The sequence below is a fragment of the Rhinoderma darwinii genome, chromosome 3, assembly GCF_050947455.1.
Source record: "Rhinoderma darwinii isolate aRhiDar2 chromosome 3, aRhiDar2.hap1, whole genome shotgun sequence".
Lineage (NCBI taxonomy): Eukaryota > Metazoa > Chordata > Amphibia > Anura > Rhinodermatidae > Rhinoderma > Rhinoderma darwinii.
The window spans coordinates 81189288-81209389 of NC_134689.1; the positions used below are offsets into that span (position 1 = coordinate 81189288).

The 20102-nt window shown below is 38.2% G+C and overlaps 1 protein-coding gene across 11 annotated transcripts in view; it reads right to left on the reverse strand.

The window, feature by feature from the left end:
- The window catches only part of TENM2 (teneurin transmembrane protein 2), a 2339501-nt gene that overhangs the window by 65268 nt on the left and 2254131 nt on the right, over nt 1–20102 (reverse strand). For all 11 annotated transcript variants that reach the window (XM_075856427.1, XM_075856426.1, XM_075856423.1 and 8 more), the window contains 5 exons: nt 14659–14778; nt 12350–12611; nt 9415–9682; nt 6765–6908; nt 2278–2527 (listed from right to left, as the gene is read on the reverse strand). In XM_075856427.1, coding sequence (XP_075712542.1) covers nt 2278–2527; nt 6765–6908; nt 9415–9682; nt 12350–12611; nt 14659–14778 — 1044 coding nt within the window. The remainder of the gene's footprint in view (nt 1–2277; nt 2528–6764; nt 6909–9414; nt 9683–12349; nt 12612–14658; nt 14779–20102) is intronic.

Here is a 20102-nt window from a genome sequence, read left to right on the forward strand (position 1 = left end):
TCAGTTGAAAGTAGTCCTTCACTGCCGTCTTGATTTTTGCAGATGTACTTTTAACTGTGAGTAGGAAGTCGTTTAGGCGCCAGGTATAGAAGGCTCCACAAGGAATCAGGAAAGACAAAATGACTGAGAGCGGACTTTGGTCAGACCAAGGGATTGGATTGGTTGCTGAAAAAAATTATCAATAGAACAGAAAGAAGAGTGGGGGTTTGAGTAGAAGGCATCATTTTTAACTGTAGGATTGAATTCTCTCCATATGCCAATCAAGTCATGAAAGTGTAGCAAATCTAAAAATGGTTTGGAGTGGAGAGCGATCCATGGTTGGGTCTACCACAAGGTTAGTGTCTCCCATAATCATGAGGCGCCTTGTTTGTGGGTAGCAATCACCTTAAATAAGTGTGAGAAGAAGCATTTTGATATACATTGGGAGCATATTATGAGACAATGGTCACCTCCACATCAAAGAGAGTGCCACACAGTAGAATATATCTGCCAGTAGGATCTGCAATTTCCTTCGTACATAGGAATGGAAGATTTTTCCTGAATGCCATGACCACGGGGTGGCCGGGAGGAGATGGGTATGAGTATGGGGGGGGGGGGGGATAACACAATTGCAGCATAAATACATTAGTAGACGAAGTACAATATAGTGCTAAACACAGCATGTAACTATACCTTTAAGAAAACACAAGTGTATGAAAGTTTGTGTACAGTGAGGAGCATCGGGAACCCCATGATCTAGTTAGTGAAACACAATTCACAGTGTTGGTATATACTGTGGAGGGGGTTAAGGTGACGGGTGGGGAACTGTGAAAAGCATTGTGGTTTTGGCCTATGTTTCTTACAACATTGTCTTACATATACTAAGCTGCACGTGAAAGGGATCAAGCTGATAGAACTCAATCTGAGGAGTAATTTGAAGTTCCTAGGACCCAAAGCAAATTGTGTAAGGGTGCCCGTACAAGTGCAGATTTTATTCAGGTTGCTTTAGGATGGGGTCACATGTCACAAGCCATTTTGTTACAGTTTTGATCAAAAACACATTTTAACCATAACATATGAACCCAGCCTAATGTATTTTTTTAAGCCAAAACCAAGTGTAGAAAAACTATACTACTAGCCATCTTTTTCAAATCCACTTCGGTTTTGGTTTAAAAAATTGTTTCAATAATGATAAACAAATCCTCACAGGACCCCCACTTACCATGTGCCAGTTATAATACTTAGGACTTTTTATGTGACAGAGGGGCCTTTATCCAATTTACCAATATCCAAAAAGCCATGGTTCAATGAAAATAATTTCATATTTAGCGTTGCTGATAATTGCAACCACACCTATAACCTAAATCCAATTAAATGCATCTATTTTTAATCCTGAATGATTCTTGAGGGATGTATTATTAGGGTTGAGTCCTCTTTTGTTGTTGTTAGAAAATCTATTTTGCCATTCCTTAGCTAAATCTGTTTCACTGGGACGATTTTCCATTCAGGACTCTAGGAAAGCTGAGGGACAACCACCATCAAAGCTGCAATGAAGGTCATACTGGTTGTAACTCATGGTGTCAGATACTCTTTAATGACTTGATAGAGGAGGACAACTCAAGGACTTGCCCTTACAGCTTTATTTACATTTTTTGCGGAAAACTCTTCAAATATTTTTGATTATGGAGAACTTTAATTATTGCACAGATTGCTTCTGCATGTTGCCATATTTAATATGAACGTATATGCTAAAGCAACCAGCACAAAAATAAATCTTCAAAGACGTAGAATGGGATTTTCATCCTGCAGAGGGCAACGCAGAATAAACAAGCAACACAAATCATGTACAGAAAGTAAATGTGCTGTACACTTAATGGATTGTCTTCTGACAGAGATAAATGTCATTCTCAGTCCATAGGACATTAGCAAAGCTCAAAACATCTGTTCATAGTGTCACTTTCTCCTTCACTGATGAGGAGGCCGGTAGAACATCCCTCTGTAATACAGCAAAGGACTCCCCCTCCTGTGGAAATACCCTGTCAGAGCTCAGAATATTTTAATCATAGAGTATCAGCACTCCGGCTGGATTACTAACTTTACATTTCTCATTCGCTATCACACATACAAACAGTTTACACACATACAATTACAATACTTCAGTGTCTCAGTGTATTTAACTTGTGACATACTAAAACCTTAGTAGTTCTGAGTTGTGTCAGGTCAACTATAAAATTCATATTAATAAAAGCATGCTGCCTGACATTCCAGCTAACTTTTATGTCAAGATTAAAATCTCACCGAAATTCCAGAATACTGGTGACATTTCTGGAGGGAAAAATGCGTCGTATATAATTAAAATCTCCCACGAAGAGGCTTCCATCGATTCCAACTGCAAGAGCCAACGGAGCCAATAGCTTGTTCCCTTCAGCGAGGCCGTTGCAGCTAGGGCAAGATATACTTCTTCTACGCCCATTGCCCATAATGCTCATAATGACTGCAGGTTGTTGTGAAAGAAACTGATTTTCTCCACTTCCTTTGTGCAGGATGCCTAGCAAGATAAAGTATCAATGATTGACATGCCCAAAACAGACCAAATTGACAAGAGGTGGTGTGTGTATATATATATATATATATATATATATATATATATATATATATATATATATATATATATATAGGCAGTTGTGGAAAAATGCTGCAAAGTAAGAATGCTTTCAAAAATAGAAGTGTTAATAGTTTTTTTTTTTAATTAACAAAATGCAAACATACAGCCAATGTCATTAAGAACCATCTTCAGTGTAGAGAAGAAAAAGGACCGCTGGAAGTGATGATATGGCCCCGACAGAGCCCTTATCACAACATCATCGAGCCTGTCTGGAATTACATGAAGAGACAGAAGGATTTGAGGAAGCCTACAGTCACAGTAGATCTGTGCTCAGTTCTCCAAAATGTTTGGAACAACCTCCCTGCCGAGTTCCTTCAAAAACTCTGCAAGGTACACTGTGCAAGTGTACCTTGAAGAATTGATGCTGTTTTGAAGGCAAAGGGTGGTCACACCAAATATTGATTTGATTTCCCTTCTGGTCATTCACTGCATATTGTTAATTAATAAAAAAAAAAAACTATTAACACTTTTATTTTTGAAAGCCTTATTACTTTGCAGCCTTTTTCCACCACTGTCTGAAACTTTTGCACAGCACAGCACAGTATATATATATATATATATATATATATATATATATATATATATCTGCTGAGTATATATTGTGCACATAATAGTGTGGGGTCAGACTGCTGAATTCTCCAGGGAGGAGTTACTGTAATATGAGATTTATAAGCGATGTGATAAATTGGGGACAATACTTAATCAAAACAATGAAGAAGCCAAGTGTCCTATGACACTTTTGTGACTAGGAAATAATAGTGTTTGTTTAGCAGAAAGAAGCAGCAGCTGGGTACAGCTCCAGTAAAAGCTTAATTATTGGTCCTGTTATTTTATCCACAGATGTGTAATGAAAAAAAAGCACTTGGAAAATAATGTCCTTAGTCAAAACATTGGGGAAGTAAATTAACACCTAAATGTCATTTAGAATCCAATAAGTATAGCTATACCCACCAACTACTCCTCAAACCTCCATAAAGCCACAATTAGAGTTGACACCATTACATTAGTATGTCATGAGTGAACACTACAGTGTCTGACTTTACAATATACCAACACTGGAGACTAGAAGAGTATAATACTGCACATAATTAGCTGAATTGTCTGCCTAGAGCTAAAATTAACGTATGGGAATGGTGGTTGTCGTCTGGTGTTTTCGAATTAAAAAACCAAAACACATATAAAGAGATGGAACCATGCTTAGATTTTACATTAAGGGCATTAAGTTCATGATTAAATCTGGAATTATAAATATCAATTATTACATTCCATATTGATGCATCTGTCGGTAAAAAGAGATGTGTTGGATGGGGCTTTTAGAAGGGCACATAAGCATTTGAAAAGGAGCATATGAAACCAATGTATCAATGATTTAATGTGGTTGTACACGCTAGAACAGAAAAATAAATGATCAACTTTTTACTATTAATTTACCAGTATGAAACAATTAGTGCTCAGACTATGAATGAAACAGCTCTTTCTGCCTCTCTCCCAGCACAGTATTACGCACCAGTAACGCAGTACATGTAGCCAAACAGTTATATGTAACCAAACCATTGTTTCTCCATATTCTCATACTGAGGAAACTCCATTAGTAATAGTAATCTAATACACTAAAGAACCTTCTTTAAGTTCAATATAGTTTTTTCTTTATAGAAAATAGGAGGGTTCTATTACTGCAAGTCAATATTGACAGTGAGAAAGGACAAAATATTCTAAAAGGCGAGGGCTCCACGGTGAAGCCCATGAATCATGGTAAAATTGCATCATTACTGCGACGCGTTTCCTTATAGGAAAAAATTGTGACTTTTTCGCACATTGCCTGCAACTTTTGCCATCATAGGGAAACATTAAGGTTGCTCGCAAGAATGCCACAATTTTACCACAGACTGTGGGTGTCCCTGTGGAGCACAAGGTTGACACAAATATAGATATATGCAGCTATACTATTGAGATCTTTTTGAACTGCTGACATCTTATACCCTGAAAAGGAAGTTGGTGACTACAAACACATTTAAGTGTGGTCAGAAAGAAAGAAAAATCAAGAACTCTAAAATTCAATCTAAGCAGCCCCGTTCTTCTTTACTCTGCTCCTCATGATGTATAGATGTGGCAGCGCTGAGTTTCTTATGGAAACTAATATTACAATGTGTTATCTGTGTTTTTTTATAAGACTGCCGTTAAACCTACCGAGTTATAGTTACTCAATGAGTTATCCTACACCTACATATGTACTGACAGTATTTAACACATATTTATATTATTTTAAAAACCCTGTAATGATGGTTTTGTTAAAAAAAAAAATCAACTCACAGGCCAGATCTGCAAATTAATTTTCATATATAAAAAATTGACAAAATCTTTGCTCTATTCTATACTTTGCCATGAATCATACCCAGGTATGTAGGAAAACTTACAGCACCTTATTTTATGCACATAATTTAGACACATAATATGCACAATAAGGATTATCCTCAGGCTGCATTGGGGTACTTTTCATACAGATGAACACAGTGGATCCTAGAGCTCTGTACGGCTTCTACATACTAGCACCAATTTCAGGGGGTAGAAGTGTCTCTGTCAAACTATATGAGTGTTAGAAGCAACATTGTCTTGTATCTATACAGTTCAGGGCAGGGCTTTTTACTATGACGCACCTATTAAAATACGGACATCAGTATGTTATCTTAAGGCCTCCTTTATACAGTTTGTTTTACATGTTTGGTGCAGAAATTGACCAGCGGTGCGGTTTTTTTTATCCGCAGCATGTCATATTTGCGTAATCGCTGCTTTTGTGTTGTGCGCTTTCCCTGTTGAATTCAATGGGAAGGTAAAACCTGCAACAAATTTCAAATGTTGCGTTTTTTGCAGCAGGAAAGACGCGATTCCGCTGAAAAAAATCGCAACTCAGATAAAAATAAAAAAATCTTATACTTACCCAGAATTATGTGCTTCTTCATCCAGGTCGGCCTGCTGGGATGACGTTTCATCCTGTGTGACCGCTGCAGCCAATCACAGGCTGTAACGGTCACATGGGATAAAACGGCAACCCAGGAGGCCAGTCTGCAGGATGTCAGAGGGTAAATATGGGTTGTCTTTATTTAAATGTGCAGTTTTCCTCAGCGGACATTCCGGTCGAAAACTGCACCACAATTTGGTGTGCTTTTTCATCAGGAATACCCTGCGGCAACCAGAGAAGATGCGCTGTGTACTTTTACGCAGCGTATCCGCCCTGTGTGAACATAGCTTTATGTGAATACAGCCTAGTAGTGTTAAAATAGTGGGTGCAACTACACAGAGTGGCAAATAGGGTTTAAAAAAACAACGTCTTGGTTCTCTGGAGTCACATGGAGTGTCACTTGTTCACTTTCAGCCAGTCAGATGCTCTATGATACAATCTATGACACTTGTTTCTGAACAGGGCTGGGATGAGGGGGTAGGTGCCATTGGAACGCATATCTGAGTGTCTGATAGAAATGTGGATGCCATGTTTCAATGAGTGCTCCACCTGCACTAAAGCAAAGTGCTCACTGATGTAGGAACAGTGCTTGTCACACAGAAACATGCTATGTGACAGGCGTGTATTGAAAAGAACTAGTGCTCCCCTAGAAGGGGAATCAGCTTTTTTAAAGAGAGCAAGCGACTAAGGTGTGTGTGTAGTGAGGAGAATGTTGGAGCTTGCCTACCCCTGTTCCTGATGAGTCATGGCGTGAAAGTCACATGATCCTTTTAAAGACTGCTGACAAGGATCATGTCATAAACCAGGTGACTCCACAGGACCAATAAGTTCTTACTTTTCACCCCCCCCCCCCCCGTCCTGCTTGGCGCTCTGAAACAAAACCACTGAAACCAAGCCCCTTTTACACAATACACAATTGGGCAACCCCAGATCTATGCACTATAGATATTGGAGGTGGTAAGGAATACTTTAGCCTTCTATTGACTATATGGAACTGGTGCATCAGTTATGGTCTATCTACTGGTACATAAACTTTAGATGTAGATCTGTAATTAGTTTTTATATTTGTGTATAGGATTTTTAATGGTAAAGGTTTAATCCAAAAAATACAATTTTATTTAAATTCTAAAATTCAACTGTGAATATTGAGGAAATTAAACTCACCACTTTTAACATTTACTATATGGTGCTTGTCCAGGGACCAGCCTCCAAGGTTTGAAGGATCTAGTTCAAATCCTTGCAAAACTGCTGTTCTTTTCTCCCATAAAATAAGACCGAGGCAAGTTTCATATTCAAAGCCAACGGAGACTGAAATGAGCACAAAGCAAAGCATTAAATCGAACGGTGAAGACAAAATCCAAACTCCAATCAAGCATCTCAATTGTAAATATGACAAGAAAAAAATAATACATATTAGTAAAAGTCACAGCCCTTTTTAATTATGTAGAATGACAGGAACGGTATGTGCCATTTAAAAAAGCTGAAGAAATGGATGTAGAGGCATACGCCGGAACATAGTGAATAATCTAACTGTAGATAATATATAAATCAGAACATTTTGAATAATGGAGAACTGGCGCTATTTTTTTTTTCTTCCTTTATACGCTTACAGTTTAATAGTTCATCTTCTTTCAATTGCTTAGAACATTTGCAGTATTGTGATAAATGATGCTATCTTCCTTTTGTACTTTTGTATTCTACACAGAGGTTGTGCTGAAGCTGAATTTCCTAAAGAAGAGATCTAGTGGCAATTTTGGAGGCTTTAACATCATAAATATATATCTTAATTCATTTTCCTTTCCAATTAATTTGTGAAGCAGTAATCTAGAGATGCGTTCTCTCCAAAGGTCTTAAGTGGAGTTTCACAATAATATCTTCTTAATGTTGTCAGCTTGGAAAGTGCCATAAATGGCTCTGTGTATTTGTGGTTATAAAATTAGATGTGAATGAAAGACTAATAGAAAGGCTTTTAATGATCAGAGAAGTGATTAAACATTCTTGTCAGTACTTGCAAACTCTCCTGTACTAATTTTTTTCCAATTTGGGAATATTAAGCAAAAAAACCTTTCATAGGAGTTAAGCTGGTCGTACACTAGAAATTTTAGATTTTCTGAAAGACTTGTCCACGGTTGGTCTGTGAAGGTTGTGGTTCAGGATGACAAATCAGAAGACGTCTGCACCGGACAACCCAAAAACATACAACAAATCTGATATATGGACGATAAGACCAAATATACACCATGCGTATTACGTGTGGATTTGCTGCACGTATATTCGTGCGGCAAATCCGCAGCGTAATACAGTACCAGCAAAGTAAATGAGATTTTTTTTATACGTGTAAATTGATCTGGGGTGCGGAATTTAAATCTGCAGCATGTCAATTTATCTTGCGTTTACACTTGTGAATTGTATTTGACTAGTTTTAAAAAAAAAAAATGCACCAAAATCTGAAGTATAAAAACGCACCTATTTCCGCATCAAAGTGTAAAAACTGCAGTTTAAAAACACATTAAAAAACGAACTATTAGGTGTGGATTTTACCTGTGGAATTACCTGCGGTTTTGACACAGATTTTCTGCACTAATTTCCGCAACGTGTGCATGTAGTCTTACAATAACTAGTGTATGAGGAGCTGCCGTTTTTTACTGATTTGTAATCAGTAAATGTATAAAAAGCTTAAAAGTTCCCAAAAATAAAACAAACTACAATGCACTTCCAAAAGGCGAAGTTGAAAAGGTCGCCTGATTAGTATTTCTTCACATCATGAACACTTCAGTACATAGAGCAGTTCTATAAAGAAATCCAAGCCAAACAACATTGGCTAAAGGAAGAAAGCAATATTCGTGACCTATTTCAGTGAACCTAGCTTCCTCTCTGTTTTATTTCTATGAGCATCAGCAGCACTTAAAGAGTGACCGAATTTTCACAAAACTTTTAAAATGTCAGAGAGACATATCAGAAGTTTTGATCGGTGGGGGTCCAGTCACTGAGACTCCCCACCATTGCTGAAACCATCGGTCAGGAGCGTTCAGCCCAGCACACTGCACCTTACAACTCTTCTCGTTTGGCTGAAGACGGCCTCACATAAAGTCTATGAGTCCATCTTCAGCTTGATGTGAGGCGCTGATCACAGTCGTAGGTGCAGAGTTCTCGGCTGAACGCTTATGCACCTTCAGTTCAACAATTGTGGGGCTCTCAGCACATAGACCCCCACTGATCAAAACTTCTATTATGTCTCTATGATATATAAACAGTTTTGTAAAAGTCATATGCAAGGCATAAGTAGAGCAACTGGCTGCATATATAGATGTGCACAAGAGGTTCTGGTTTTAGATTCATACATGATCTCTGCAGAGACAAAAGGACATCAAGACAACTCCATCAGAACGAAAGGAAACCAAGCCACTTCTGGGGAAGTGTTTGGCTGGTTGCAGCTTCCCTCTTCAAAATATGCTGGGTGTCTCGGGAGCGGGACCTGTGGCAATCCTGTGGTTTTCCATGATGGCTCTCATATTAAAAAGGTTGTCTGTGATCAGACAACCCCTTTAACCTTGTATCATATGTAAAGGCAATTAAAACTATTTATGTTGAATGCCAAAAATATTAAGGTTCCACTAGCAAGATGCAACTTTGCTTTCTAGTTATAATTGGACTTCTCCTAGCTACAGAAATACTTACAGAACAAAAGGACAAGTAATAATGATCCTGTAAATGTAGTGATAACTAACTGGTTACCAGGGCCACAGGTTACTTTTTGCTCTCAAGCATTTCTCCATGTCAATAGAACTTTTATTCCTGAAGCAGGAGCACATACCTACAGCGTCTGATAGTCCATACACTCTCTGACCATAGGCATCATTTTTATCCCAGACAAATGTATAGGCTAAATTTGGTGATGCCTGGAAAGTCTTCTGGAATAGGTGTCCTTCAACTGCCACCATCAAGTGAACTTTAATAAGGTTAAGTGGAATAGTCGACTGAGTCATAGTGATCTTCAACAGTGACCTGTATCCTGGAGTTCGGGAACTCAGAAAGCAAAGTCTAAGGTTTGAGCCTGGCATCTCTATCTCCTCATGAAGAACCTAAAACATGAAGACATTTTAAATCAATTACACAAATCAATAAAGCAAAGTACTTTTCTCAACTGCCTAGCCTTCCTTTTGTTTTAATAGGTAATAAAACATAACACATAAGTTACCCACTATCCTTTATTCTTGGTTCACAGATGTTTCACATTTTGATCAGGAATTCATGAAATCTACCATACTCAACAATAATACTATTTGATCTACAATAATTAGGGCAAAGTTCTTATCCGTTACACCTGTTTCCATAATGAACCATTAAAATAAAAAAGATGGAAGAAATTAATAATCTGTTAGGTCTCCTATCTGAGGCAGCATAGAATAAAGGTGGAGATGCTGCGGGTGCATATACAGTTTGATAGGATTTGATTCTGTATTTTCAAAACTAGCTTTAATGCTGTTAGGACTCATAGAGGAAGCCTGTGAGTCCTGCACCCCCCGCCCACACACTGCTGATTGACAGCTTCTTCCATACAAACTCATACAGGAAGTCAATTAGCCTGTGTGGGTGGGGGAAGCAGGACCCACAGGTTTTCTCTGAGTAAAGGAAGCCTAGCAGATACATTTTAATTATGTTAATACACCCAATGGGAGGTTCCTCAAGGTCAACTAACTTTTTTGGGGGGCAGAAATAGATCAAATTTTTTTGTTTGGTTATGGATGGAAATATATGATCATATTAGTATAGACTTAGGGACCGAAGATAAATGTTATAAAAGGAATATAACATTGTAATGATATTATTTCTTCACTCATATACTAAATATTTTACTGCCGATCCAGTTTATGGGGAAATTAACTGTAAGACAAGCAACTGCTGTACGAATACAGTCTTTGTGCAGAAACAACAGTATGGTACTAAAGATGCATTAGGTGCATGGAGGCATTAACAGATAAAGCATTAACTTATAGGTGCCTAGACACTTTATAGTATACACTATAGAATATAGGCCCTTGATAGCCCAATTATAATTTTTTTACCTATTAAATCTGACTACACCGTTATATAAAATATTTTTAAAAGGTTGTCACAGCTTCACTTGTTTTCAGCATCACTAAATATTGAGTCTGCCAAAACATTTCTCTATAGCATAGCTGTCGGACGAACGCTCGAGTGTGATTTGAACCAACTCCACGATAAACATGCACACTCAGCAGGTTTATTTCAATGGAGAGAGAGAAATAAACTGCTGCCAGACAACTCAAGCATCATATTCTCTCCCAAAGGAACAAAGAATTGGACCATATTGACATCCAACATGCCAATTCCTTTTTACCTCCACATCTGCATGTTTGGAAAACTTTCATCTTATGTGTTTGGCTAAGGGTTCTCTTGTACCGGCCAATTATCGGGCAAACGAGCGTTCACAAAAATTTTGTTCCTGATAAGTGCCGTGTAAACATGGCAACAAACAGCCGATGAACAAGCAAACGCTCGTTCATCGACTGATTATATCATTTACGCAGCCTAAAATATTATCGTTGTCGGCAGGACATCTCCCTGAGTAAACAGGGGAAGCGCTGCCAACATGATAGAAATGTAAGTGGATAAGCGATCGGAGTAATGATCTTAATCCATGGCAATGGGAAGGAAGCGTAAGCTCCTGGGTCCCAATACTAAACCAGTAGAGGGTCTCCAACTATCAGATGTCAATCATAGTACTGTTTCCTCATATGGGGTAGAGGAAACTTTTAGGCCCCAAAGACAGGCCTATTTGTGACCCCAACCACTGCATCCCCTTTAGTTACATATTTCATATGTTTATAGTATTCCTACCGTGTGATGATTGTCCTTAGGGCTCATTCACACGAGCGTGAATCTCGTTCTTGTGCTGTGCGTTTAAATAACGCACAGCTCATGGCCCCATTGGTTTCAATGGGGCTATTCACACATGCGTGAGCTTTCATGCAGTGAGCGCCTGTTGCGTGAAACTCACTACATGGTGCGTTTTCAAGTACCTACGCACCCATTGAAGTCAATGGGTGCGTGAATATCATGGACAGCACACGGATGGACATCTGTGTGCTATCTGTGTTTTATGCATCAATTACAATAAAAAAAGAAAAAAGAAGTGCTTGCGAGTGCGTGAAAAAACACATGCAACTCGCAAAGCACACTGATGCAAAATGCAACGCACACGGACAGATTTACGCTATCACGCTCGTGTGAATGTAGCCAAACAATGCAGAATAGCAGAACACATTTTATGTGCTTCTAATTTTTTTTCTGTGCATTTTATTTATTTGCTTGTATTCTTATGTTTGCATAATAAAAACCATAATGGTAAAATTACTCTGCATCTAGGAAAAAAAAAAAAGAAGGTATTATAAACTTTGGAGATTTTATACATCACTTCATAATGTAAGATAAATGATAAACGTGAATTGCAAAAGAATATATATTTTTTCTTATTATCGGTTTGTGACTTTGTGTGCTAACCTCTAAGCATTTAATGTATCTTTGGGAAATGCAATTCTGCAGAGATTACATTGCATGGCAAACCTCTAGCTAAACCTCCGCATTCTAAGTTAAATAAGCAGGAATACGGTCTTGTGATCCCTTTGAAACCATACAAGTTACTACTCTGAAATGGTAATTTGTTTGTTAGGTATTCATTGTACATTGCATAGTTTTACGTTGATACATTAATTCAGTTTGAGTACCTGTGTCTCTGGAACTATAGGGTTCCGTCTAGGTGAAGAACTGAAAAAGGTGGAAAGAGGTGAGGAGATAATAACTGGGTCAGGTCTTACAAAGCCACTTAAGTCACAGCTAGGAATAGTGTTTTCCTCAGTCTTCATTGACAGAGTGTCCATGGCATAAAAGCTGTTCCAGGGCAACCACACCGTTTTTTCTTGGCTTATGAAAGGGGCTCTCTCAAAGTGAAGTGTAAGGGAAGCTCCACCATTGGCTATTAAATCAAACCTACAAAAAAAAACATATAACACAATACAGGTTACTGATAAAGAGTACTGAATTTGTTAAGTTTAAAGAGATTTTCCCTGCATGCACCTTAGATCCACACATTCAGTAGCTGACTAATCTGTCCCTAGGTCAGATATGTCTTGACGCAAGATGTGAGGCACTTCTACACTTCTACTCATCATAATTTCAAGGTCAGGTTCTGCAGTCCACACAAAATAACAGGGCAATAATATAATGAGGAATATTTCTACGATAAGACTTTCCATGCTGCAAAAAATACATATAAAACAATGATTTGCGTCATATCACCCATGAGTCACAATTTATATTACCCACAAATATTCGGCCCAGGTGTAAAGGATCTGCCAGGCACAGCTTCGGGGTTAACTCCCTTAATTAATCAGTCAGCACCTGAATCTACATCCCTGAGACTGACTCCAGCTTCCACCACTCAGGCTGGCAGGCTTAGGAGTGGGAGAGCCTATCGCAGCCTGGCCAGACTCAGCTAGCTCCCGCCCTCTGTCTATTTATACCTGCATTTCCTGTTCCTCCTTGCTTGTTATTCTTTTTCGTGTGGTTTCCTGGCCCAGCTACAGCTCCTTCTATTTTGATCCTGCTCCATACAGACCCTGGCTTACTGACTACTCTTCTGCTCTTCGTTTGGTACCTCGCACACTCCTGGCTTGACTCGGCTCGTTCACCACTCTGGTTGCTCACTGTGTTGCCGTGGGCAACTGCCCCTTTCCCTTGCTTGTATTCCCTTGTATGTTTGTCGTGTTTGTCGTGCACTTACTGAGTGCAGGGACCGCCGCCCAGTTGTACCCCATCGCCTAGGGCGGGTCGTTGCAAGTAGGCAGGGACAGAGTGGCGGGTAGATTAGGGCTCACTTGTCCGTTTCCCTACCCCCCGGTCACTACACCAGGTATTGTATTAGCCATGCCGGTGGATAGGTGGGCATACCTGGCAACAGCAGTAAAATGTAATAGCACAGTTTTAATGTAGTAATAATAATGGGGAGGCATCCTATTTTGGCACAGACTTATTTTGTATGGTAGGGGAGGTTGGTTAGGACAATTTTATGGGAACTGCACTGAAAGGAAATCAGAGGATTTACATGTGATATGAATGCTTGCATCAACACTTCTACTGTAGGTGACTGAAAATTGGTGTATTCTGTCTGGGTCTTAGTACCCTAGCTGGGCACATACAAAGAATATAAAGTTATATTTTATATTGTAATTGTACCATAAATTCAAAGTCCAAATGCCTACTTATTCCTACCCCAAAAAATGTAAGTTTAGTAGGCACTGGGTACAGTTTGTTTTCCAGCAATTGCTTAGTATGTAAAATTGAACAGTATAGTCAATCTTTTGTCTTTTGTCAATTGTTGAGCTTCTATGTTTCTTAAAAAAAACAAAAAAAAAAACAACACACACGCCACTGCACATCACAAAAGAAAATACAGTCATTTCACTAAGTTAGTTTAACATAATCTAGATTTTGAATGAATTATCACTGGTATTATTATAAATTAGACAAGTTGACAGGTAGCAACACCTATTTTTTGGCAGAACTCAGTCACGCAGCTAGTACCTCTTCATCCAAGAATCACATATTGTTCAACTCTACAAAATCTGCTGGCTTTTTGTATGAAATCTGCTGGCTGGAGATTTCACATGTATTGAAACATACGCTCTTCTTTTTAACATGAGTCCAGTGGGAAAGCTACCTGGACTTGACAAACAGTGCGGTCCATGTGGCAGGCTAAGTAAGAAAATACATACGATACTTCATTTTCATGCTTGGTTTGTAAGCAGATCTGCTCATGGGACCCACTTCATGCTGGTACTGTACTACAAAGTAGTAATTTAGAGAAACCATTGTTGAAGCGGACTATTGGTTACATATTATATATAATTGGGTGTTAACGTGTGTGATTTTGCTGAAGTCCTGCTCCATCTGCACCATACAGTGGTATCCCAAACTAAACAAGTTGTCTAAAGGCGTCCACTCTTCAAATGTAGTCACAAAAATCGATGCTACTTACGTGCCATCCTGGCGTGTTATAGTATAACCATACTTTGGATATTTCACAAAAGACACATTGACGCCAACTAGAGGGGTTCCATCTCCGGTCATGACTTGTCCTCTTATTAAGGAGACAAGGCTGGAAAAAAATAATAATTGCAATGTAACTAAATGATAACGAGAGAAAAGAGAAGAATACAAAATTCTAAAGGACAAAGGTTCCACTTGTATTATTAGGCATTTACACTTCTCAGACAACTCTTGGATTTTAACTATTTACCTCAGAAAAGCTGCCATTTTTATGTGATAGACAATCGGACAAATTATAGCTGATCGGTCAGCTAGCAAACAAAGATAAAAAGCGATTTCGCTAAGAAAATGTTACAATTGACATCATGTATGTATGGTTTGGAAAAGGGCTGCTTTCTGTAATTCAATGTGCTGTGCGAATATATAACATATTATAAAATATAGTGTTCTTTCATTCCCCTTCTCAGGAGTGACCATACAAAAATATGGGAAACCAGGAAAAAGCGTGTATTTATATTTTAAGCCTTCTTTTTTCTTACAGATTAAAGTTTTCTGTTAGGGTATGTTCACACGCGAAACAAAAACTGGCTGTAAAATACGGAGCTGTTTTCAAGGGAAAAGAACCTCTGATTTTCAGCCGTTTTTTAAGCATCAAGCGTTTTATAATGCTTTTTTTCCGGCCGTTTTTGTAGCTGTTTTTCTATTGACCCAATGAAACACCGCTTCAAAAACACGTCTCAAGAAGGGACATGCACTTCTTTTTACTAGGCGTTTTTTTATGAGCCAATTTTAAAAAACGTCCCTTCGGAACGGAACGCCGTTTTTCCCATTGAAACCAATGGGCAAATGTTTGGAGGCGTTCAGCCTCCGTATTTTTAACCATTTTTTGAGGCGTTTACGGCTCGAATAGCTGCTGAAAACAGGCCGTGTGAACATACCCTAAAAATAAGATAAAGGTGGATTAAATGAATGTCACTATCAGGCTTCAAATTCCAAAAATACCAGTGTCTCCCCTATTAAACGTCCTAGTCAGTAGAAAAGGTAATTACATTACTGCATAGCCACCGTTACCTCTAGAACTAATAATTAGTTACCATCATTGCAATATAAAGAATAATGAAGTCTATGTAGAACTTATACTAAACCCATATAAAACAACTGCTAGGCCAGGATCCCACACACAGTTTTGATGCAGTTTTTGTCTTTGTTTTTTTTAGCCAAACAGAAGTGGACACAAAAGAAAAGCGATAGATCAGTCTTTTATTTATACCATTTCTTTGTTTTGGATCCACATAGCTAAATAAAAATGGAGCCAAAACCTGCCACAAAACTGTATTGTAGAGCTAATCATAAAGGTCCACACTTAAAAGAGATCCCCACAATAGTCTTAAAGGTGTTGTCCTAATCTTAGACAGCCCCTTTAAATTATATTGTGTTTTAAAAAAAAAAAAAAAAAAAAAAAAAAAGCATGATAGTACTGCAAACTCTTTCTACATAATTAAATTCAACAACTTTAAATTCTATGTAACACATAGCCATATATTTTCTGTTATTTTAGAAACTGCCTAGGTGATTTACAGAAATAGATAAATACATATTTTATTAAATAAAAATGGGTTTACAGGAACAAATCTTCCAGTCAAGTTTACAGAATTCCTAGGGTCACAAAGACTATGAACGACCCAGGAGCATTGGGGCCCAGATGGATGATGGCAACCATGTCTTACAGCATGTCACATCATCACAGACCTTCCATTCAGAGCTAGTGACAGCCATGAAATGCAATGAATTTCAACCTACGATATATTGGCTTACACAGTACTTACAAGACTCTTTGCGTATAACTCAGGGGACACTGAATGAGAAGCTACAGATGTAATGGATCTAAATTTGTATTGAAGACTTATATTAATAACTCATTCATTTATGAAAAGTCAGGAAGTTACCTGCACTTCTATAAAAAGCTCATATAACACATATAACAAACTCCAATCTGCTACATTTATGTGGATATATCAAAAGTTTTACATAGACAAAAGGGTAAAAAAAAAAAAGTAGAGGTACGAGAATTTATATTTTGGCCATTTGTGAGCTCTAGACATAAATGACAAAGGCAAATGTATGTATAAAGAAATAGTTCTGAAAGTTTTTCCAGGGAAAAACAATAAGGCCCCTCTCCTTGGTGGCAGCGTAGCTCTCAATATTGATTATATTGCTGCAATATATAAAGCCTTCAGTCATTAATGTTTGAAAGCCGTGAGTTTCTCAGTTTACACTTACTATAAAAACATGCCTTCTTTGTAACGGCTAATAAAAGGCACATAGAGGAAAGCACTGTGTCTTTCAAAGATGGCAAATTGGCAGGTAGGCAGCTTTGGAGCTGGATTTAATAGTTTAAAGGTAATTCTGTACAAGCACTGCTTCTTGACACCGAAAACTCCTGGACTGGCTCCAGGCTTAAAGCAAAAGGATCAAAATGACCTGCGCCTCGCCGCAGATAATGGAATCCCTGTCACCGTCTGGAAATCAATCTTACACAGTTAGTGTCTCTCTCTGTTTTACCATTACTCCCGATCAGTCAATACCAGAGCCGAAATACTAGTACAATCTTAGCACGTATGTGCTAATTGTAAACACAGGGTTATTCTATTCTGTAGCATTTACCTACAGATAGAGGGACATTTCAGTCTCCTTTAACCCCTTCCCGACCACCCCATTGTCCTTGTGCCTGCAGCCCGTTAATCTATGTGTGATCCTATAAGAGCACACAGGCGCTCCCTGCAGCCCGGCATCTCCCAGTACAGGCTGCTACTAGCAGCCTTAGTACTGGGGGAAAACATCAGGTCGAATCAGAGCGGTGATCCGAAATCGATTAACCCCTTAAATGCGGCAGTCAATAGCGACCGCCGCATTTAAGTTGTTATAGCAACATCGGCACCCCGCTACGGGATTTCGGGGGCCGATTGTTGCGGGGGCGATTGCTATGGCAACCGGAAGCCTAACAAAGGCTTCCGGTCTGCCATCTATGGAAGGCGATTAGGTGAAATATGCCTCCAGTCAGTGTGAAACTGACAGGTATAATACCCTGCAATACATAAGTATTGCAGGGTATTATAACAACAGTTGGATCTTCAGGTCCCTTGTGGGACTAAAAAAAAAAAAGTTACAAAAAAATGTAAAAATTTAAAATCTCAAAATAATAAAATGTCAAAAATCACCCTTTTTCCCTTAGAAAGTCCTTTATTATTAGAAAAAATAAATAAGCTATGTATAATTGATATTGCGGTGTCCGTAACGGCCTGGACTATAAAAATATAATGTAATTTATCCCGCATGGTGACCGCCATAAAATAAACAATAAAAAAACGATACTGGAATCACTATTTTTAGTCACTTCAGCTCCCAAAAAATTGCATAAATAGGGATCAAAAAGTCATATGTACCCAAAAATTGTACCAATAAAAACGACAGTTTGTTCCGCAAAAAACAAGAACTCACACAGCTTTCCTGATAGAAAAATAAAAAAGTTGTGGCTCTTAGAATATGGCGACACAAAACAAAATAGTTCTTTTAAAACCCTGATTTTATCGTGCAAACACCATAAAACATAAAAAACCTATATACATATGGTATCGCCGTAATCGCATCGACCCACAGCATAAATTAAATATGTCATTTATAGTGCACGGTGAACGCCGTAAAAAAAACTATAAAAAACAATAGAAGTTTTGACCGCCTAATTACACTAAATTCAGCAAAAAACCTATGGGATCAAAATGCTCACCATACCCCTAGACAAATTCTTTTTAGGGCTGTAGTTTCCCAAATGGGGTCACTTCTGGGGGTTGTCCACTGTTTTGGTCCCTCAGGGCTCCTTCCCTTCTGAGCCCCACTGTGTGTCCAAACAGCCGTTTATTACCACATATGGGGTATTGCCGTAATCATGAGAAATTGGTTTACAAATCTTGGGGTGCTTTTTCTTCTTTCTTCCTTGTAAAAATTGATAATTTCTCATTTTTATTGGAAAAAATTTAGATTTTAAATTTTACGGACTAATTCCACTAAATTCAGCAAACAACCTGTGGGGTTAAAATGCTCACTATACCCCTTGATGAATTCCTTGAGGGGTGTAGTTTGCCAAATGGTGTCTTTTTGGGGGTGTTTTCCCTGTTTTGGCACTACAAGACCTCTTCAAACCTGACATGGTGCCTAAAATATATTCTAATAAAAAGGAGACCCCAAAATCCTCTAGGTGCTCCTCTGCATTTGAGGCCGGTGTTTCAGTCCATTAGCACTAGGGCCACATGTGGGATATTTCTAAAAACTGCAGAATCTGGGCAATAAATATTGAGTTGCGTTTCTCTGGTAAAACCTTTTGTGTTAAAGAAAAAAATTGATTAAAATTGATTTTACGACAAAAAAAAGAAATTTTAAAATGTCCCCTCTACTTTGCTTTAATTCCTGTGAAACACCTAAAGGGTTAATAAACTTTCTAAATGCTGTATTGAATACTTTGAGGGGTGCAGTTTTTTTTAAAATGGGTGACTTATGGGGGTTTCTAATATATAAGGCCGTCAATGCCAGTTCAGAATTCAACTGGTACCTATAAAAATAGGTTTTGGAAATTTTCTTGAAAATGTGAGAAATTGCTGCTAAAGTTCTAAGCCTTGTAACGTCCTAGAAAAAATAAAAGGATGTTCAAAAAACAATGCCAGCATAAAGTAGCCATATGGGAAATGTTAATTAGTAACTATTGTGTGTGGTATTACTATCTGCCTTACAAGCAGATACATTTAAATTTAGAAAATTGCTAGTTTTTGCAAATTTTCTCACATTTTGGTGATTTTCACAAACAAATACTAAATTTATTGATAACATTTTTCCACTAACATACAGTACAATATGTCACGAGAAAACAGTCTTAGAATCGCTTGAATAGGTAAAAGCATTCCCAAGTTATTACCACATAAAGTGAGACGTGAGATTTGAAAAAATTGGCTGCGTCCACAAGGCCAAAACAGGCTCAGTCCTGAAGGGGTTAAGTTACAATTAAGAATGACTATTATATCACTGCCAAAAACGTAAGCGCTAACCTCTCTTTATTCTATCTTCTCACATAATGTTCTGGGAATGCTATGCAGTTTTCTCTGCCGAAATGAAAACTATCAATTTATATTTCTTTCTTTAGCAACTTAAGTAGAAGTTGATGGTGGAGGAAAGTGTACTGTCAAGCTATTACCAGCTTTAACAGGTCTTAATGGTCTCTAGGGGTCTGACTGATCTCAATTGACCTTATAGCTCAGATTGACAGTTCAAAACCCCCCTGCAGGACGTCTCATAGCCATAATATACTCAATCTTGCTAAACGATTTGTCGCAATAATACAGTAAAATAAACACTCTCAATGCCATGTCTGCTGAAACTGCTTAGTAC